This window comes from Acanthaster planci, linkage group LG02 (assembly GCF_054643075.1).
Source record: "Acanthaster planci isolate LZ-2023a linkage group LG02, COTS_SCS, whole genome shotgun sequence".
In the NCBI taxonomy this organism is placed as follows: Eukaryota; Metazoa; Echinodermata; class Asteroidea; order Valvatida; family Acanthasteridae; genus Acanthaster; species Acanthaster planci.
Window position 1 is genome coordinate 5,043,058 of NC_141778.1, and position 23,558 is coordinate 5,066,615.

The 23,558-nt window shown below is 38.6% G+C and overlaps 1 protein-coding gene across 9 annotated transcripts in view; it reads right to left on the reverse strand.

Moving 5' to 3' along the window:
• LOC110989494 (protein scribble homolog) overlaps positions 1–19,878 on the reverse strand; it is a 101,139-nt gene extending 81,261 nt beyond the window's left edge. For all 9 annotated transcript variants that reach the window (XM_022253916.2, XM_022253912.2, XM_022253915.2 and 6 more), the window contains exons 1-2: positions 19,547–19,878; positions 16,244–16,361 (exon numbers count right to left, since the gene is read on the reverse strand). In XM_022253916.2, the coding sequence (XP_022109608.2) occupies positions 16,244–16,361; positions 19,547–19,708 (280 nt within the window). In that variant the 5' untranslated portion in view covers positions 19,709–19,878. The remainder of the gene's footprint in view (positions 1–16,243; positions 16,362–19,546) is intronic.
• Positions 19,879–23,558: the final 3,680 nt, after the last annotated feature.

Consider the following 23,558-nt stretch of genomic DNA (forward strand, 5'->3'; position numbering starts at 1 on the left):
GTGTCAGTTTGAAAAAAAATCACACCAGAAGGTAATTTCCAAAGATGTGCCATTTGACAGATTTAGTGGACAATTCCACAATCTTCACTCTCCCTCCCATATGTAAGACACAAGACGAGCCAATTAAAAAATTAAGTAACAGGTTGAACGACGATAAAGTAGTTTCGTTTTGAGAAGCAGAGCAAGGAAACAGACTGGAGATCCTGGTTGGTCTTGCAACTGTCCTGTAGGGTCTTGTGACAGTTCAAAGGGGTCAACAACAACTGAGCTCCCACGTCCTCTGTTTACTTTTAAAAAGTGAATCCATGCATAGTGGAAGACTTACACACATAACCACGGCCAGACCGGATGGCATGCCATCACAACAACTATTCCCATGTACCAATATAATGTGTGTACAAACACTTACACTTCTTCAGCTTGGCTCCTGTCACCATCTTCAATTTGGAAGACAAGTCTCTTATTTTATATTTGCTGACCATGCCCCAATTTGGACACAATGCAAATGCGAGTACCGTAATTTTCGGAGCTTATGCATGTACCTTGATTCTCAGGCTGAAAAAAATTGGCTACTCTGCGGCTTATATGCCAGGCGGCTTATACGGCGGCTTATAAGGACAAAATCAGTCAAAAAGCTGCAGTCAGGCCACACGTACATGTACCACGTGCAGGTGGCGCAGTCATGTTTTCATGCTGTATTAGCGGTTCAGCACGCAGCACCTTCATGGTTGGATCGTCAATGCTGCGGTGTGGCTTAAATACGCTGTTGCGGCTTATAATGCCAATTTTAAATCTTAAGTAGCCAATTTTTGCGCGCTGTGGCTTATACACCAGGCGGCTTATATTCCGAAAATTATGGCACTGTACATGGGTACATCATTAAAAGTGACTGAACCCACATGAATGGACTTCAGATAAGCCTGTTCACAGTAAATATGACGTGTCCCATTTAGGTAGTGTACATGTGGATGGCTTTTGTTAAGGCGCATATGGTAACACAAGCGCACCACAGGATTGGCAGCTGAGCTCCAATGGCAGGTTTGGTATTAGTACCGGTACATCTATACTCTTCATTGGTAAGATTTATATGTGAAAGTACACGTACCAAGACAAAAAAAAACAGTCATGTACCAGTATATATAACGGTACATGAACATGTATTTTATTATAACTGGCTGCTTATGTCAGAATCTTGTCCCAGATGCTGATTTCATAGTGATTGTGCCATGAGGGGCATATTCAAACCATGACATAGTAATTGTTGAGTATACACCTACATGTACATGTACAGTAGTTACCCCTGGTATGAGACCCCATAATACCATATTTGTTAGAGATATACATGTACATGTAACTTCTTTCAGGTTAGTTGTTCGATGTACATGTATGTTCTCTTCAGATTTTAAGCACCTTTATTGCACCAAACAAAAAATGCACAAATGGCACACGGTTTACTCTCCTCTGACAAGGCACTCATTCTTTAGGGTTTTCAATGGTAAACGTAATGGATTAGATTTTTACACACAAGTGACCATGTTACATTTTGTAAGCTTGTTTGGTGGGCATGCAATATGCATGCAATATGCTTGACTTCTTTGCCAAAACAAAGAGAGAATCTTCACAACACAGTTGATGATTTGCTGACAGCAACTCCTGACAGATCTAACCAAGGGTCATTTGGTAGTTTGCTAACTATGCCTATGTGTACAATGTATGCCCAGGGCATGTACATGTACATGTACGATAAAACAGGTCTACTTCAGACTGGAAGATGTCAATCTTGCAGTTACCAGTAAGAAGCTGAGAGTTAGTCTTCACCTCCTAGTTGACGGTGACTTATTTCCACACTGGCATATGTCAGTTAAGTACAGATATATGCAACTAATGACAAGATGCAACTGCATGCTTTGCATGACTACTGTACACGTATATACATGTACACAAACATGAAAACGTAACAGACCTCAGGTGAAGTTGTATATATACACATGTAAAAGCCAGCTTTATACAAACAAGTCCTTTGTACCAAAATTTTTGGCTTGCTGAAGCCTTCAAGACTCACATAGGAAAAGTGCTCCGCCGGGTAGATTGTTAAAGTTCATTGAACTGAATCTGAATACTGTGGTGGCCAGCTTGTGTACATTTGATTGATGTTTTTAAGAGCCATATACTGGTACCTGGTATGAAATGCTAATTGACAAGTTCCAATTACTGCCAGTACATTTGTAGGGTACTGTCTGGGTACACGTGAAGCTCTTTACACATACATGTACACATAGAGTATGTGCATTACCGGTACGTGGGCCCTACAGTCTTCTTCCATAAACACTCCCTACTGGGCAGCTGCTGCTTACAAAATACAACATCAAATTACATTCAGCATTACATGTGTACACGTTCATTCACACAGTACAATGAACATGTGCAAATATTGGGAAGGCCTAATATTGTAATCCATGGGAAAATGTCTTTGACTCTGGAAGAATTAAAATTTCACACAAAAAAACCAGAGCAGGTCCAAAGAGCCATTTCGGTATTCCAACAGCATACCCTGTCCGAGGCTATTTGGGAACAGTTAACGGTACACACAAGCGCGATAATCTGTCCTATCAGCACAGCCATAATGCACATTGACTCATGCATGCTTTGTTCCCGAAAGACCTTGGGTTTTTGAAATAGGGAGCCGGTTCTTTTTCAAGATTTAGAATGTACATGTACATGTACATTCCAGTCTCAGGTTTTTTTTTATAACATGAGTACCAGTACTGAACATGTACCAGTACATGTACATATACATTCACTTTCAAAGAAAGCATTCTCAAACCACATCTACATGTACATGCACCGTGCATGTGTGACTGGTAATTGGTATCGGTAATGTAATTTAAACAAAAGTCCACTCACCAAGTTTAAATTTATCAACAACACTTATTTATATAAATGGTTGCTTGTGCATGTACATGTGTAACTGAAGCATTTCAGCAATACATACAATGTACATGTACATGTTCTCTATTGTTTATCCAAAACCCCTGCCTTAGTGCAAAAGTGCATGTTTAAAATGTAGTTTGGACACCTATCTGTACATGTATCTCAACAAGGAAATACTTATGTCAGTGATACTAACGGTGCATAAAAAGTGCAGTGCAATTGAAAGTTAACCCTGGCAAAATGACTGCGGAAAAGGGGGGAAAGAATTCGCATTTGCAGGCAATTATGGCATCTTGACATCCCACTTTGAAAAAGTTTCACACTTGTGAAAAACAGGTGTGAAACTTTGTCCCACCTGTGAAAAAAGGTGTGAAAATCTTTCCCACTTGTGAAAAGGTGTCAAAAATTTCCCACTGAGGGGGAAACTTTTCACCATTTGTGAAATGAATATTCATTTTCTCAGATGGAAAAAATGAGAACAATTTACCCACTTCTGACTTTAAGTTTCAGTTGCACTGTACTGTATACAATACAGTACAGTACCCAAGCATATGGAATGTGAATAGGATGAAATGCCATTGTGATGTACCGGTACATGTACATGTAACACACCAATGTACAGAATAAATGCACTGAATCCTAAAATACCTACTACATGTATGGTCGTACATGTACATTTGTACATGGTACAGGTTTTAGTGCGAACATGTACATGTATGGTATGCACCGGTACGATGCTCATGTACATGTACAGTGTACATGTATGTGTACAATACATACATGTACATTTACAAGTACGTGCAGGTATATGTACATGTATGTACATGTATACAAGTACCCATGGACTATGTACTACCAGTACTGTACATGTACAAATGTACATGTACATGCCCCTGTCAAAACATTTTGCATTTCACGCATACCAATTTCACTAATGACAAATCCAGCACACTGGTACAGGAGGTCAAGGCTAATACATGTACATGTACTTGTGCAAAGTATCCACAAAATCTTGTCTGCAATTCAAGGTCTGCCTGTACACAAACCAAACAGGACAAAGGAAACTGCCAAACTACACCACTGGTTACTTTTGATGTGCAAAATAAATGTAATAATAAATTACACATAAACTATCACATGTAAAGCGTATGATATTACATGTACATGTAACATACATGTACCAGTCTGAAGCATACCCGCTGTGTTCAACCAACTAAAATGAAATTTTGAATAAGTTTTCAAAAATATTATCAACCCATGTAATCTTCATTCCTCCTATTTTAATAAACATTGTACATGTATTTGTTCACACACCCTTTGGGTTAGGATTGAAGAAATTAAAATACGATTCTATTACTCATTGATATTTTAAATGCATGTCAACACTAGACTGTATGCAATAAAGGGACCCTGTACGGTAACACAATTATTTTTCCACACCCCTTAAAATTGCACCTTTATGTTTCAGTGATTGCTCAGCTATTTTAGTATGTATTTTAGAGCCTTTCTTGTGTAAATGCTAATCAAAATTAGTCAAATTCTTGAGTAAAATACATGTACATGTAATATCATCCCAAGCACCGAACCGCAATGTTGCATTGATTTGTGCACAGAAGCATGCTGGGAATTTTTTTTTAGATCAACTGTATGTACATTTAAATTTGCTTGGCAATTGTTGCGTAAGTAAATAGCAATATGCGAAAGGGTAATCTTTTCTTAAAAGAGAACACATTTCCACAGAGCAAATTCTGGGTTCAAAATCAGCAGAGTAAAACTTGTGAAATGTAAGCTGTTTTGCTTGATATACGTCATAACAATAGAGACCTCATTTGTCCACAAAATCTTGCATGATTTAAAAGTGCACATTCCTACACTGAAATGTACCGGTACATGTACATGTAACTTCAAATGGATTTCAGTTTTCATACAATTAACCCTAAAATTCCCAAATGCTCCGATTTCAATATGATTTTACAGTACATACATGTACACCCTTGGGGTTAGGGTTAAATTGAAGTACAAAGATGCACATAAAGTGAGTCTTTAAACATTCCGTGCATGGTTCCTTTAATTGCTAGAAGATTTTAGGAAAATACCGGCACACCATTTCTCAAAACAAGGAGAGGTGGAATAAATTACCACTGCACCCTGGTGCTATCCAAAAATATGTTCCAAAGAACTTAGAAGACATCCCAAAAAAATCTTTCCTTTCATTGGGAGACATAACAGGAAAGACAGCATTAGCACCAGGGGAGGAGCATCAACCCAGGACGAAAATACTGACAGTCAAAACACTTGCAATAATTTGGTGAGAACAGACGATAACAAAACTCCACTAGAAATAAATGCACTTGTTAACAACTTAGGATTTAATCTTGGGTGGCACGGACTCTGAGAATTTCTACATGTACAGCAGAGGAATTATCTATATCAGTACATTTATGCAGTCCATTTGATTATGGATTAAATCACAACAACGGTAAGGTACATGTACCTGCACCTGTTCATACATGTACATGTACATAAAACCAGAGAGAAGATCTTTCCAAACTACTCATAGAGTTTTATTGTGTATGCTCACTGTGATTGACCATAAGTATCGGTATGTACAATGCAAAAATGACTGGTTTCCGTAGGTAATTTTGTGCAATAGTACCGGTTGGAATACATCAAAGAAAGACACTGTCAAAACAATACATGTACATGTACTTTCCAGTAATTGCTTGCTGCAACCAGTGGCTAGCTCCATGCACTGTATCAAAATAAATATGCCTGTAATGGACATGGTGTGGTTTAGTTCATTAGTGTAACAGTAATTGTTATTGCTTTGAGCAATGACACGTACATGAACAGGTATAAGGGGAAGTACTTTATGAGTCAGCAATGAACACAGAATATTCAAATGGAACACAAAATGAAACATTCAAACAGATTACTATATTGTTACATGATGCTTTTATTCAAACTTCTGTAACGTTTTACAAATGTATGTACATATGCCCGGTACTTCCCTCAAGGGAAAGATACGGTACTTGCAGTACATTTACCATAAGAATTTAAAATATGAATGAAAAATACATGTATATAAAAAATTATAAATAAACAAGAAATAAATCCTTAAATCACTGAGAACCTGACACAAGTACATGTACAGGTAACCTGGTATTATCATTTGAAGTATTGCTCAAATCTTCAAAGGAAATCACATCCTCATGAGGTAACCCAAAAAATGAGTTTCCTGTTACCCAATCCAACGTAGAAATTCACAAATTTATTCACAGTTTATTCAAACTTTTTTTAATGTCATTTTCTGGACAGAAAACTAAATAATTGAATAAGACAATTTACAAATTTGCCTACCACGGCATTTTCTTTTCAGAAAACACTGTTTATTGCTGAAGGGCTCACAACAAAAAATTACACGTACCAAAAGCAAGTAACCCAGTTGTGCAGAATACAGAGGGCCTATTATGGCAGATTTTGAGTTCTGTACATGTAGGCTGTGAATAAGGAGGGGATGAATTGAAATCTTCTGCCTCTACATACACATGTGCATGGGTACATAATTATGCAGTGCAAGATTGTCCAGGCATTTACATGTAGCGCATCCAGTGATGACAAAGTCTGCCATGGCCTGACCAATCCCAGCCATCCATATCTAATAGGTTTTGCCAGCTTGCATTAATTTGTACTGGCAAGCTGAGAGATCCATGTAATGTTACTCCACAAAGCCTGTACCAGTGGTATATTTACTGTCCTCCCTAAATCGAACACTGCTTTCTAAACATTGCATGTACATGTACATGTAAATGTACATGTACTTGTACCGTTGGCTCACAAATTATCCCAACACCTATTGTACACTGTGTAATGAACATTGACACTTGTTTTAATTGAGAGAAATATCTTTAGGATTGATTTCATGTTTACAAAGTACACGTACCGGTATTACAGTCTTGCAAAGGAATAAGGGCCAGCAAGGTCCCTTTTGTACATATCGGATGCTATTAATTATCACACAAGTGCGAGTGAAACACGGAAAAATGTAGAGCGCCTGCGTCCTGTATACCATTTCCACGAGGTCGAACAGGACACAGATGAGCACAAGTTTAACAAGTTCCCCTTCAAACAAACTTAACTTTGCACTAAAGATGTTATAAGGGACTATGTGTGCAACACGTCACCTTTGAATTTCCAGTAAATTTTGCAGTTGTGCGTTTTCCTTTTAGAATAAAAATAGCGTATTGCTTTGAGTCAGAACAGTGCATTACGCGGGGTTTGACACAGACCGTACAATACAGTTATATGCCACACTGTTTGTTACCCTTGGATTGACCTATCCGAATTGAGAATTCAAGTTTGCCTGAAGATAAATGTATGTGTACTGTACATGTAGCCACGTACATGTACATTTGCTGTGTGCATGCACTGCTAACGATCACAGATAAACATTTTGAGAATCCCTTCCAACATGTTAGACTGTTACTCATAAAATTACCTGAATACACTAACAGATAACACATACACATGTATCCTACGGTACATGTACATGTATATTTACAACATGTACTGGTGCACGTTTATGCATGTAATTCACAGAAATCTTCAGTGAACCTTTGGACACATAACAGCAGCTTTCAGAATGCTGTACCAATATTCTCTCACATGAACTTCCAACACAATCAAGGGCTTCACTCCTATCCCAAGGTTACCCTCAGGGCTTTATCAAAATTATGAATAGTTGCACGTACTATACATGTACAATGTACCGGCACCGGTAGGTGCATAGGGTACAATGTACTGATACCCAAACATTCTGCCAACACAGGCTCTTTAAGGTGAGAGAAACCCCTCAGTGAAAGCAACATAGGCAGACTGACAACAAGGTCAGCTCACGCCCATCAATAAATGACAACACTTCCTTGCAACGCTTCATGGTCACTGCCTGGTCATGGAAAAAAAAGCACAATGCTGGAAGAATTGGACAATGCAACAAAAGATTCATACTGTTGTAGAGATCTGCGCAAATGAATCAACACTGGTAACAGTGGTACATGTACCAACACATGTACATGTACACATCCAGTACATTTATACATGTATAGAACGTCACAGTCCACTCCATGGAGAAGCAAGAGATGGTATGCTTTTCCATGAAATGACATTCCTTTGGCGGGGACAGACCACAAGCTTGCCTAGGTTCACGGATCGGTACAGGCCGTGATGCGCTTGCACCACCCACTCCTGATGGAATGTACTGTCTCTACGCAAGCCCCATCACCAAGCTGAAACAATTAATCCCCACCAAAAAAAATCTCTCCTTTGCTACTTGGAGGGTACATGTACATGTACATGTATGTACCATACATGTAAATGTACAATGTACATGTACATGTAAATTTCTAGTCAGGGCAGATAAAGAACCCAATGGAATCCACGAGACTGTGACAGCGGGCACGGCAGTCATTCAGTACAGCAATTTTGGGCTGAAAATGCACACAATCCCCTGCACATTCAAACGTGAAGCAGCTCTCTTTAAAAATACAATAACCTCTAGCTTTTGGGGCTTTTGATGCTGCCTAGTCCATTGAGGTGGAACTGACATGGAAGTGACAATCAACAGGTGCACACAACTATTATGTCATTTACTTGGCATTTGCTCTACTCCAGGTCTCCCCTTGAATTTGCTTGAAACAGGACAGTAAACGTATAATTGTACTTTGGTATGTTTTTCATATCTGACACTGCATCAGGCCAGGATATCAAGAAATTTGATACATGTACCAATATGCCTAATACGGTACAATCACAATATATGCCTTTGCGGTTATGCCTTGAGGAATCAACGGTGCAATAGTGCTTTTGTCAAGAATACAGGTTCATGTACCGTACATGCACGGGTACCTCTGCAATCATGTTTTGTGTACAGTAGATCTCAGTTGTGTCCAACCTGAGCTGCTCCTCCAGCTCTGACCGCAAGCAACTTGACTAATACCGTAGGGGGGGTGTAAGGGACTGTTTGACCGAAGGCCATAATGGCTAGCAGCATCAGATTTGGTGTACTCACTACATGTACTTTGCGAACTGTCTGCGAAAATGTTTATCTTGTACTAGTTTCAGTGACAGCTCACTCTCAGTGTCCTTTTACTGTACCATTACATGTACTGTATATGTATGTACATAGTTTGTAGGGTGTCATATTTGTCATTAGAATAACACCTTTGTCAACATTGATAATATTGATTAGCACAGCAGTTTCTCAAACTTAAAATGTACGTCCCAAAACACAAATCAAAATTTCACCCCAAAAAACATTGAAGAAAACTGCAGAAGAAAATGACTTTATCGGACACATCATCATAAATTCAAATTTACATAATATGAGCGTGGCTACATCTGGTAAAATAACTGGCTCTTTAGCTAATATGGTACAAGTCCTTTACACAGTGCTGCACATATGACTGGTACATGTAAAGGAAATCTACATGGCCTATTTAAAATGTACATGTAGTCAGGTGGTTTTTCCTCGCCTTCCACCTCTGTGGTTCTGGTTTGATTCCCAGCTCGGTGCACATGTGGATTGGGTTTTCAGTCCTGATTCCATGGGTTTTACCCAGAATATTCCTGCGGGTTTTCCTCCAACCTCTAAAACTGTAACTCCTTCTCATTGTTTCCTCTCTACAGGTTTCTTCAGGCTTGTAAGCAACAGTGCCTGGGGCACTTCTGAGAAATCCTTGGTGTCATTACCAGAAATAAATAATAATAATTGTACATGTACACAGGTACATGTACATGTACATGTACCGGTATATGTAAATGTGTGAGACCATCCTCCATGGTGAGACTTAGTCAGTGGCAACATGAATTCTTAAGGATCTAATGTGCACAGAGAATTACTGAAATTCACTTATACTGACCTACACGTACACGTACAATTAGATGGCAAGGATACGTGTACAGTACATGCAGGTGCGACCAGAACATGTACACGTACCTATCGGTATCTGCTCTAACCACAATGATTTGTTTACAGTAAAACATACACCTATACTTCAGACTAACTTCGAAATGCTGGCCCAGGGAAATTTGTTGAGCCGTGAGTTAGACACCTCATGTATGTACACATACATGTACATGTACAATGTGCATTTACACATAATGTATGTACTGTACATACATGTACATGTACGGTACATGAAATGTGTGCACATTTCACATGACATGAATGAAAAATTATGACAGCGACTGTCCAGATTTACTCTGATACAGTACAAGTATGTTTTGGTTTTGAGTTTGGGTTTTTAGTTTTGGGGTTCAGGTTTTTTTGTTTTTGTTTTGTTTTTTTGGTTTTTTTTGGTTGTTTGGTGTTTTGGTCTGTTGGGTTTTTGGTTGTTTGGTATTTTTGATCGTTTGTTTTTTTGGTTTAGTTGTTTGGTTTTTGTTTTGGGTTTTTTGGTTTTTTTTGGTTGTTTGGTTTTTGGTCTCTTGGTTTTTTTGGTTGTTCAGTGTTTGGTTTTTATTTTAGTAATTTGGTTGTCAAATTAGGCAATAATGGATGGCAGGTAAAAGAAAACTCTGCATTGTTGGACAGACCCTTTGCAACAGGTAGACGTCTCCTTTCAATTTGCCCTGTGACAGTTCTTTATTGTCATTATTCACTGCTCTTTCTTTGCAACCTGTTACGTGGTACTTTGGCCACCCAGAGATGAGCATGAACAATTTTTAGCCCGGGTTGAAAAATCTTAACCCTAGTCTGGAGCAGTGTTGAGTTCAACTGCAGTTGAAGTCAATCTCAGAGTTGATGCAGGGTAGGCGCGGAGTTGAACTTCTCAAGTGTGAATCGTCGCCGTTTTCAACCCTGCATCAACCCCGAGATTTGCCTGTGAAATGGATCCACTCACTACACTTCAGACAGCAACCAGTGCTGGAAGATGACTGCATTCTCTCATCAACAAAGTTCACAATACGCTTCACCGTTTCCAGGTTAAAATGCTACAATTTTAGAAAGTGCAATTTCCTTTTCAACTCGGCCAAATGGGTATTGGAAATGCAATCCGAGATGAGTTCACCAAACAAGAAATATAAGATTTACATGTACTGTAGGCCTACAGCACTCTGGGGATAGGCTCCACTTGCAGATGGACGGTGATTTGACCATGATATTTGTGCAGACCTAGTGGCTGACATGACAGAAAGAGGTCATCACAACAATATTAAATACCGGTATAACAATATTTTTTCCTGATAATTTGGTTTACAATGAAAAAAGAATATCACACAAGCCTACGGAATGATTTTTTGTTATTTTTGCTATGATGAGATTGCATATATACTTACCAGCTCAGTAACACAATAGCTTTGACATGTATGTGAAATATTGTATGCCTATTACTTACTAAAATGTTATATCACAAAGTATGAGGTTACTATTCAAAGCTCTTTCATCTCCGTATTCTGAAGAATGTAATGACATATAATTGCCTGTTAATCAGTAAAAGTAAGCAGTACATGTATTGCTTTCCAACTTCCAAGGCTTTGTATGCAGTACGCCAAAGCAACTAATTAGAAAATCAGCTTGCTAAAAGGGCTTTGGCTGAAAATGGATATTTTGCCCGATTACTTTTATATGAGAAAAAAATTGTCAAACTGGTTGAATTGATTCTGAACTAGAAAAGTGTTGTCACTTTGATGATCCCTTCAGTCCAAATTAAAAGCTTAGATGTTGAAAGCAATTTTGTAGTTTTTCTAATACAAGAGGCGGACGTCTGACCATATTTCATCTATTAGAGTAGTTCTCAACGCAAGAAACATTTATTGACACAGACACGTCCGAAGTCCTGTGCCGCTCATTTAAGAAGTACATGTATTTCGTCTGAATTTTATTCTTCATGAAAATTATAGACATCTTATAAAATGATATATATAAATACTTTGGGAATTATCATGCCAACATTATCATCAATTAACTTAATTGTAATGATTGTTTTAACTAGAATAGTACATGTGCATGTACATGAGATGTACACGTATAATCAGTGTACTGGTATTACATGTAGCTAGCGAGCTGTGAAGGTCGTGATAGCACAGCCAGTTGTGAAAAAAAACACGGGCAGAATTTTCAAGCACTGCTTGTACTTGAAGTTTCAAATCAGCCTGGGAAGTTCAAACTCCTGTGTCCTTCCTCTATGGTTTCATGAAGAATTATATCCGCACGTGCTTAACCAAAAAGGGAACCAGTCCGTGTTCATCTCTCACATCGCGGTGATAATGCTGGTTCCTACTGGCAAAGCTGGTGCAAAGGATATGGGAGCACGCACCGGGAGCCAGTGACTTCTCCGATGACAGAACTTTGACAATATGCAGTCATTGAACGATCAGTACTGTACATACTTTACATGTAGTTTTGAACATACATGTACATGTATACATGTACATACCATCCAGCATGCATTTCACAGCTCAGCAACTGTACCGGTAGTCCTGAACAACTATTGGCAAAGCAACTGCTTTTTCCAGTCAGTAAATCGAAAAGGTGTTTTTTTCTACACTTGGCCTACATGTAGGTCAGGGCCAAGAAGAAACTCGTAATTTTTTAATTGACTCTTTGTCACGATCACCTATTTTATTTCTGCTGTGCCAAAAAAAAAGATATCTACTTGTGATGCTTAGCCAAGCCATGCTTGTACTGTCTGCTTACATGTTCCTTCGATGCTACTTGATTAATAAAAGCAATTTTGGGGGGGCGGAATGGGAGGGTCTTTCAAGGTCATGATACCAAACTGGCCTTCACTTGAAATTGCCTTTCAGTCTCAGAAAGAGCAAACCAAATCAGGCTAATTCTTAGTGCAACTGTATTTTGAACCTTTTGGGTACCAGTATGTGTATTTTGTTAACAATTTGTGTTATTCTTTGTATAAAAAAATCAAACCATTTCAGCTCTCTTTTATTTGGAAAATATCAAAAATATCTAAGAGACTAACGGAGACGATATAAAGAAGCTTCTATGGCTCTGAAGTTGGCCCTCACCGGCCCTACAGACTTTGCACTGCTTGCTTGTTTTGTATGTTTCGCATATGAATTCTTGGCTCTTCAAGTTGCACTCCCACTGTCCCTAATCCTACATGTACAGTGTAGCTAAAACCCTGTGTATAATTCAATGTCTTTTTATGTCATCATCATGAGGGGAGTCGTCACTGCCACCAAATCTAGTCTTTCTCACTTTCAATGGCATTATTAGTGAAGTAAGGTGTGGGTTGGATGCACAAGGGTCTGTCCACACTAAAAGACACATTTACACATACATGTAACAAAAATCATCTCTTTCTTTAACCCTAACCCTCCTCAATCCTTCACCTGTTGGAGAACTGAGGAGTGTTAGGGTTCACAGTGTTGAGAGACAAGAAATCAACTTTAACGATTTTATTTGTATAACTGTAGAGATATAGTTTACACAGTTAAACAGGATTTGGTTGTTTGTTGTTAAAATAATCAGGATTTTGATGAAAATGTCCAGCTTATTTTAGGGGTTGCAGTGGACATGCACATAACTGTTTTAAACTCAGGTCTTTCAGGTTATAGATCTACATGTAAAATACAGCTCTCATGGAGAAAAGCAATTCATCTGTTTAAACATGGGGACTATAACATTTGAGAAATGTGTCAAAATCTATAGCTTTTTTTTAAAGTTATTTAACAGGAATTTAAGGAGAGCTAATTAAGGAGAAACGTACGTCATGGTGTCTGTCCAGAGTGACTATCATGAAACTGGCTGATTTTGCCATTTCTTGAGCAGATAACCTCAACAAAAATACATATCTTCTGGAGAAAAGATTTTACAATAATAGTTTACATTATGTTTGTGGGTTTTTTTCAATCAGACGACAAAACTAAGACTGATTTTAGGAAAATATGTCCATGTGACAAACGTTATATCTTCGATAATAAACTTCTGTAATTTCTCAAATACTGCTCAATTTACAATATACATGTATGTGTATCTTTACCTTTCTGTGGCAACAATCAGGAATAGTGAAGCCATACATGTACATGTACGTAAGCCAAAAATAATGGCCAAATTTTACAGTTGGAAATTTGCAATGAATGTCATGAAAATGTGTCTTTTAGTGTGGACAGACCCACATCCAAACAGAGGACAACCCACCTACATGTACAGGTACATGTGTTATCAACTGAGCATGATGTACTGGTAAATTAACATTCTGTGATGAGAGACAGTCCTTGGAGATGTCAGTTTGGCAGTTCCTTTGCAGACTCAAGCCTTTAAATGTCAAGCAAAAAATGGATAGAGAAAGATGTCACACACCCTCATAATACCCAGTCCTCTGCCTTTGCCACAGCCCCATGTTCAAATCACACAGCAGATTACTTGTGTTATCTCACTGTGCAAAGTGTAGCCTGCTAGGCACATCCATTTTTGTACACTTAAGCTATAAAAAAATTTAGTGATTTAGTGCAGCTTTAGAGTGGCTACCATATTATTTGCATATACTGGTACATGGACATGTACATGTATATTACCCAGTATCTGCTTCTTTTTTTAATAGGACGCATCATCAAACCATTACAATGTAAATGTGCATTTGTTTTGCTCTGAGAAAATAATGTGCATGAACCGGTATGTTACACACACATCCCAGCAGACAAATGTTACTACTTTTTGTCTGAGTCATACAAAATGCATACATGTATTTGTACAAACTACCACTACATGTAGGTACCGTACATGTAGGCCTACATGTCCACACATGTATGTTGTACTGCCAGTACTCATGGTACTGGTGCACTGTATTTCAACCACATTATTCAGAATTTATTCCATTTTATTTCATTATGTTCTACAAGTGCAAACAAGAATTCAGGATGTCTGGATCAGGACAGCGCCAATGTTTCTTTGCATTGGGCAATGAGGAGGTACATGTAGCACTCTGTAGGCCCAGCCGTACAGTACACTATGGTGGTACCGGTACGTGTACATGTACATCAGTACAAATACATGTACATGTACACGTATGCCACAAATACACTGAGCAGTTGGGACAGACCGGTCTTCCCACTGACATGTACACATACATACATATATATGTACATGTAGCTTCTGCATAATCTACATGTACTGTAAATCTACACGTAGCATCAAGGGGTAACCGAGAAGCTGCCTTGAAATGATGGGCCTGCCGTACTGGTACACACATGTACATGTACCTCACCAGTACAATGTACATGTACCTCACCAGTACAATGTACATGTGCATGTGCATACACGTACATGTAATGATGAGGAGTTCTGGAATTTCAAGGAAAATTTTCCTGATGACCTACCTGTCCATGTACATGTATAACCACTTTGGATTTTATTATGAACTGTAACCAACTATAATCTTGATGTTTTCTTCATTGAAAAGAAATTTAAAAATATCTGACAAATCACATCAGAACTGTGCACAAATGTACGTACATGTACCAGTGCATACCGGTAGACATGTCTGCAGGTGGCATACATGGATATATGGTATTTTTTATTTGATTTATTTGCTTTTCCACAATACAAACACGTACATAGATCCAAAGGTGGAACTCAGACAACTAGACTGTTGAAAGAAAAAGAAAAACCAGTCGGCACACGTAGGAAAATCAGGGACAACACAAAAAAGTTCTGAAAACTACATGTAATTTCTGTTGCGGGAAGCAACCTGGTCTAATATACAATAGACATACACATATCCACATGTACATGTACATGAAAATCCATGGTTCAACCTTTCTACAATATAAATACGTGTGATTCAACAGCAACTCCTGATGAGTGAAGTTCTGTGCCAAAAAAATGCCCTAAGAAGTTCTTTGAAAAAAAAAAGCATGGATGGAAAAGAAGGATGCATGGAAACTCTACCATGTCTACTGACATTAATTAAACACTTCACGTCTTGTGTATTTTACTCTAAATTTGCACATATGTAGGAAAGTTTGTGTTTGCACACTATACATGTACATGTACATGTAGGCGTACACACTAATGTACATGTATACACTTATGAACAGAAGTTAGTCATCACACATTCACGCTGAACTTCACAGGTACACATACTGGGGAACCTGTAAGTTCTCAACGAAGGCAAGAAGACATTTCTAAACTCAAAAGCCATGCTGTTATGGTACATGTACATGTAGGTGCTACTGGTGCTTGTAAGAGTAGAACATCATTTACTCCAGCTCAAAAATCTTGACTTTTCAAAATATTGCCTGTTACTTTGTATCCTCCTGATCTAAAGAGTACACGCGTGAGAATACTTACCATTGCGGCTGATATCAAGCTCTGTCAGATTCATAAAGTTTCCTATTTCTGCAGGTAGCCTCTCCAGTTCATTGTCACTTAGTCCCAGCTTACGCAGATTTTGTAGCCGGAAAAATTGCTGAAAGTTTAACAAAAATTATATTTGCCATCACCATTTTAATTTCTTATTGTTCCCAACAAATTAAAATGATGCCAAAAAAATGACTGTGTGAACATGAAATGAATACATTTGGTTAAGTTGGAATTCAATGTGTCCCCCCCGGAAAACCATTAAAACCTATTCCAGTGGCACAAAAACAAATTCAGCTGACATTTTGAGAATAGTAATGAGACCACATAAACATTTTTACCATTTTTCTCAACTACTTTTTCAATAATTTTATTTTGATCAACTTGATAATCAGATTTACAATCCTAAATTCAAAACATAATTCACCACTCAGGGACCAAAGAAGCAACTAATCACATGCTTGCTGACAACCAGCATTTTCAAACATTTTGACACATGACACGGAAATCAAAAATTTATTTTTGAAATCTGTTCATAAAGTTTGGGTATTGTTTTAAAAGAAATTACAATTAAATTTAAAAAGAAATTACATGTATGAGCCAGTTTGGCTCTCTAATAGCATGAGCCCAAAATAAAGCACTTAGGAAGTCATTTGAGGAGAGCAATGCATGCAAAGTTGGTCCTCTCAGAGTGGCCGATACACTGACACAAACTTTGAATATGGTCCAGCTGGAGGGCTTTGTTGTTGAATGAATTTGCCTTGCCTTTTTGAAATACCACAAAATGGCTCATAAACTTGGGCAAGTTGGTCCTTTCATGCAGGAAACTTGGAAATTCAGAAATGAATTTGGATTCATTGAGAAATGCTTTGGTAAAAGCAGCATGGCACAATGACCATAAGCCTCAAGGTTGAGTGTAAATCACAAAGAATCTTGTTGGCTTTGGTAATGTGTGGTAGGCACTAGCAGAATGTATACAAAGTGTCCCATGGAATGTAACACTTGTGGTAAAACACCATTTAGCTCTATCATTCAATAGTCTACTTTTTAAGGGAAAAAATGATTTTAAAGATTTTACTGTTGCTTCAATTGTTTAAGAGATGCCTGCGTGTACTTGTACCGTATGTGCCTCTTGCAATCCTGAGAGTACATACATTGTACATGTACACTGTACATGCCAATCAACAGGCTAAAAAAAGCTCTTGCAAAATATATGTACAATCAGACAGCACAGTAACATTAACCAAATCTAATCTCACCACAACATCCCTATGCTGGGCCAGAGAAAATATTGGCTGAGCAAAGGCAGTCATTGCAAGTCACAACCAACGACTCAAAAGACTTAGCTCACGAAACTGATAGAAAGGCAGAAAAAAAAGGCATGTGAGTGCTGTGTTCCAACTTCCAAGTAAACACCACACCATTTTGAGATACCCGTATTAGATGCAGTTTTTATTGCTGTGAATGCTTTTCTGTGTTTGATCCTACAGTGCGAAGTTGTCTGTACTCTGGCACAGGCAATCTCTTGGCAAACTTGAGAAAGTGGGTGACTACATTTAATCTGGTTTCCAGTAACCTCTCTATATATGCTGTATGTCAAAGTATGTTATGGAGCAGTCACCCATCTAAACGACAGCATAAAATCACTACAACATACAGTTTTCGGATTTTTGTCCTTTAATTTTTAGAAAAGAAGTCACTGCACAACACTGTTCCTAATACTAGGCCTAAACCTATTCCAATAAAAAATCACTTGTTTCGTTTCTTGCATAACCTGGTGAAAATGTCTGTAAATGATTCCTGCTCCCTCAAAAATCAGTCACCATTTACCAGCAGCACTGGTACATGTACCACAAGCAATGCGGTACCGGTAGCTGTTTGTTAACATGACATGTCACGCATGACATGTCACAGAAAGGCGGGGTTGGGATTTTACATACACATGTATAAACTTCAGGTTGGGCGGGTCATGCTATTTAGCATCAATAAGAGTCAACGAGCATCAACAAAGCGTCAACAAATTATTAAAGTACATTTCAGCAATTCTTTTCAATTTACAATATTAATTAGGCTCCTGTCAATCTGTCATATCTATCTCAAATGGTATTTCAGTGTTGAAATTTGAATTACAAAGTCGGGCCTGCTAGTGCAGCCCGACCGGCCGCAATCTTGTTTTCACATGGACAGCAGAGTAAAGAAAAATGGCAGCCTCCATATATCGTGAACAATTTTTGTTTTTCTGCGAGAATCTGGCAGCAAATTCGTCATTTCTCCTACACAGTAGCAGGTCTTAGAGTCTCTAAAATATGATAAAACCACTTATAAATCTTTAGAGGGTATTTTCAAGTTGGTGGTGCTTTGTTGAGACTACTTGTGTGCGTTGACACTTGTTGACGCTACTTGTGTGTGTTGACACTTGTTGACACTAAATAGCATGACTGGGTTGGAGAGGTATGGAAAAACGTATAATCACAGCCTTTTCAATTCTGAACTTTAAGATGCCAACAAATCTAACAAAGCTTAAAAGTTAAATGGCACTTTCTTATCAAATATAGTTGCAATGGAAAAACATTACAGTACAAGGCTACATTGTTATAACAAGGTCCTTGGGACAAGGTACATGTGCATGTAGACCTGCCTCTTATTCTCAGTGATGGAACACAAAGAAAAACAAAGACTTAGGTACCTAAAATTGTTCTTATTAACCACATGCTGCTGGGTTCAATTAGAATTTGCACGACAAGTTCCTAGGGGATTTTCAAGATTTTCCGTTTTCAAAATTCTTCAGAAATTCATAACTTTATTTACTGGACATTTTACACCTGCACGAATGACTGTCTGATGGCTACTCCATCTGACAGGCAACATCTATTGATGCCAGAGTATTTCAGCCAGGCCTGCCACCTAACAATGGTAAACAGAGCCCAGATTGTGCAGTATTAGGGCAAGTAGGATTTTGACAAGGGGTACAAGCCATTTTGAGTGAAACAAATTCATGGAAGCAAATGTATTGCCTATGGAAGGTACTTGGACTCTCAGACTATCGCCCGACCACGTCCGAATGTTAACCCTAACCCCCTAGGGTGTGCGTAAAATCATATTGAAATTGGAGGATTTAGGACTACAATTTGTAGGCATAGGCCTAGGCCCAGCAGTAGTAAACTAGTAGGGTCCAAGTTAATACTAGGACTAAGTTTTGATAAGGACTTTCTACACGGTGAAAGATATTAATTTTCAAATATATATAATCAGCAGATCAAGCATTGTCAAGTAGACCCGATCTAAGATTCTCACCTTAGGTAGGTCTCTAATCTGGTTTGCATCCAGTAACAACTCTTCAAGGGTCCGTGAATAGCGGTACACGTCGTCAGGTACCGCTGACAAATTCCCGTGCCGGCGGTCCACAACATCCACATGCCTGTTACAGGCTCGAAACAATGGAATACAGCGGAACATGGCGGCAAAATTCCGCGTCTACAAAGAAAAAGAGTAAAGATCCAAGTCTCAGGTAAGCATGGGCTTTTACAAAGGGAGAACTGTAGAGAATTAACAGAAATCACGGCGATGAGTCCTCCGGATGGAATGTGTTAAGCGATACCCTACATATTCTCAAACAAGATGTCCGCCCTATGACGTCAGATAACAATGTAGACAAGCGCCCGCCTCCTACGTAGGCACAAGATATTTAGTGTATGATAGAGCGCAGAGTTACAATCGAGGGATCGGTTACCAGACCGCAAGCGATCACGGAATGGGGGCGGTATGTGGAAATGTTTCACGCATGTCTGCATACTATACTGGTGCTGTTGAATCATTTTGCTTGGTTTCGCCAAAATCCAGTGTTTCTCTGATGGGGACTGGCTTGCTTGTAACCCTTTGATCAACAATTGAAAAAGGGACAGGGGCAGTGTGCAACTGAATGAACTACGTATATTTGCAAACCACTGTCCATTTAGCTATATTATATAGCCGATTCCATTTTTTTGTTTGAAAGAAAATAAATTTCCAAATGGTCGGTTGGTTGTCAATATTTTTCAAAAAGACTAGTATATAGTATATACTAGTCTTTTTGAAAAATATTACAAGCCAGACGTGAACGGAGAGTGCATGAAGCGAAATTTTCTTTTGCTGGTGCCATTAGGGTCAACCTAAATAATTATGTCCATGTAGAAGTCTATAACTGCGTAAAACCAGCAATTTTCTACAACCGTGACACATGTGCCCAGACTCCAGTTTATCAAGTCTATGGTGAAACGACCATTTGAAACTTCATATCCATCTTATAAAAAGTCCTTGTTAAAACCTACTTCATGAAGTCCGAAATTCGAAAACGGTGTCGTCCAGAAAATGGGGGACAAATTCGAAGTGTTCCCTAACGTGTTGCACTTGAAAAAAATCTCATATTAACATGTAAATTGTAAGAATTTTGAAGTTGATAAATTAGGATGAATCATTATTACTTCCACTCCCATGCCCAACTACAATCTGTAGGAAATTATTTTTTTTTATTATGGGGGCATTTTATTGGAGTTCATTGCACACTTTGAAAAAAATCAGGCCAAAATATTGAGAGCTTGCAATAATTGAAGCTCACTTATTGTGAAATTTTAGGTTGAAATATTGCTCTAGCAAGATACTTCGCGTCAGAATACTTCAATGATATGGGGTATTGAAAGTGTATCCCCCACTCTACGGTATTTGTAACAAGTGGCCTTATAGTTCCACCTAACCCCCATAAAGTGCCTTTTTGCCCAACCGCCCTCAGTATTTTGTAACAAGTGCCCTGTTTTCCCCAATAAGTGTACTTTTTACCTCCAATAATTTTGAAACAAGTGTCCTTCCCCCCAAACACGAGCGCCCAACTTGACTAGCGCACCACACACCGAAGTCAAAAGCGCCACCTATCGTCCACGATGTCTGCTTTGAGGATGAGCGTCGAAGTTATTCTTTGATTTTTCGGAGGTCAGCTGAAGATGAGAGTGTTTCACCTTTCATCGCGGACATCAAATGCTCCTTTTCAACCAACCCACCCCATCCACCCGTCAAAATGAACTTGCTACGCCACTACTGTCTTTTTCTTCGGGTCGCATGACGTAATTTATCTGAGCATTCATTGGATAGAGACTTATGAAAGAAGCTCAAAATCGTTAAAGCAATACTCATTTGAACACAACTACAGATAGTTAAGAATTATCGTCTAATAACATCAGTGCTGAAAATACAGTTCACACAGGGGCTGGTTCAATTATTCGGGATTACGCAAATTAAAGTCATTATATTAGGCCTTATGCTTGACTTTTCCCTCAGATTGACAAGTAAAAAACACCCTCTATGGTCTTAATACGTCCAAAAACCACTGGCTGCACAAATACACGCGTGCGTTTTCTTTTCTGCCCATTATTTTTTTATTGTTAAAAAGACATTTTGCAAAAAGAAAAGAAATCACCGAACAAATCTGCAATGGCGATATCACCAGATATCTTTCTTAAGATACCTGTACTGTGTGTTAAATTTCACGCTTGTATCATCAAAGGTACAATGGAAAAGGGAGTAAAGGCAGGAAAAAATTATGAAAATGAAATGTTGGCACAGAAGAAAGAAATCGATGCTTGACACACACCACACGGCCAACTTGAAAATATGAGATTTTTAAACATTTTTGAACTGAAATTATTTCAAAATGGCGCCTCATTTCTGCAAAAAGGCAGAAAGGTTTATACAGACAGAAACATTGTGTTATAATTATGCGGTTCACTCTTTTCTTTGTCCCACTCTTCTCCCGTCTTGTGTGAGTGAGGTGTTTGAACAACCAAACGCCTCAATTCGTTAGGCAATGTTTATGCATTTAGCTATTGCAGTTGTTTTCACTTGTGTTTTAAATACCGATCCATCTTGAGCAGAAGCACCCCCTCATCGGTTGAACAGTGCCAGGTTGGGGAGTATGTTGCTGGTAGCGACGCCACCTTAATGCGTGCATTTCATGGTCGTTTGTGAACCAGCGAAACGCAGGTCCAACCACAGGAGCCTCTGCATTAAAATTTAATCTGTGGAATAGAGATAAGAAGTAAAATTGGCCTGAGACCCCTAGCTTTATTAGCTCGTCGCCCAGCGCCCAAAGAGGGCGCTGACTGAGGAGGGCTGATGGCTGTGATTGGCTACTTTGTGTACGACCTCCGACCGCGAGGTTGTCACTTCCCGTCGACAAAGCATAATTTTAAGCATTGGTTAGCCAGTAGCAAAGCTTTTGTATAAACGAAGGCGTTGGCTTATTATGATAAAACACAGCCTTGATACAATCACGGTAATTTATCTTCTGTATAATAAAAAATACAAAATATTGCGTTCACTAAGGTCAACACTAACCATGGTAAATCTTTATCCGGATTTTTTTTCTGTTTTACTATGCAAAGATATTCCTCTTCCCTTAATTAATTAAAATGATACGACTTTGATGCAAACCACTTTTTAAATCAGTCTTTATACATGTAATTGTTATATAATCACCTTTTCACACGAATTCATTCTAGTTTTTATCACTATATTCCGGAAGCTCAATACGTGTTTGGATGTTTAATTAAGCCTGTTTCCCCGTACATTGTGTATTTATAGTTTTTCTGTCTAATGTAATGTATTCACTGTGTAATGTTTGCTTTTGTCCTTATTTATTTGTACATTTCTAATTATCTATAAATTTATTTAATGGTTTTGATGTGAGGGCGTAAATGGAAAGCCGTTTAAATTTAACTGAAAGGACGACCCTAGTTAGGTATTACAATAAATAAATAAATAAGTTTGAATGGATTTGGCAAAAATACTAGAGGTTTTGCTTAGTGCTCATCTTTGCAGGTCAGTTCTGTTGTCCCTCTTTTGCGCATGCCCTGTGGAAGAAAAGCACTTGCCTGCAAAATGGCAGCCATGCAAACCCATTAATAACGAAAGTGATCATTAATCTTTCTCGGGGAAACAAAGTAAGCCCTTCAAAAAGTATTCCAGTCGCGGTTATTCTAATTAATGAGCCAGCCTGTATTCAAACAGCGCAAGCCAAAACTGAAGCACGTCCGAGGTTATTCGGACGAGTGTTTGAAGTCTGTGCTCTATCAGCAGGGCCCTATACGCTGACTCACGCGCATGCGTGAAATACTGAACTGGGTAATACTGGCGTTTTCAAGAGTTTGCAACGCATTGGCCAATCATAATGCGCGAAATCTGTCGATCCGATGCACGTTTGGAAAGGGTCGACAGATTTCGCGGGTTGTGATTGGACAACGCGTTGCAAGCTCTTGGAGGCACACTACAGACCCTGAAA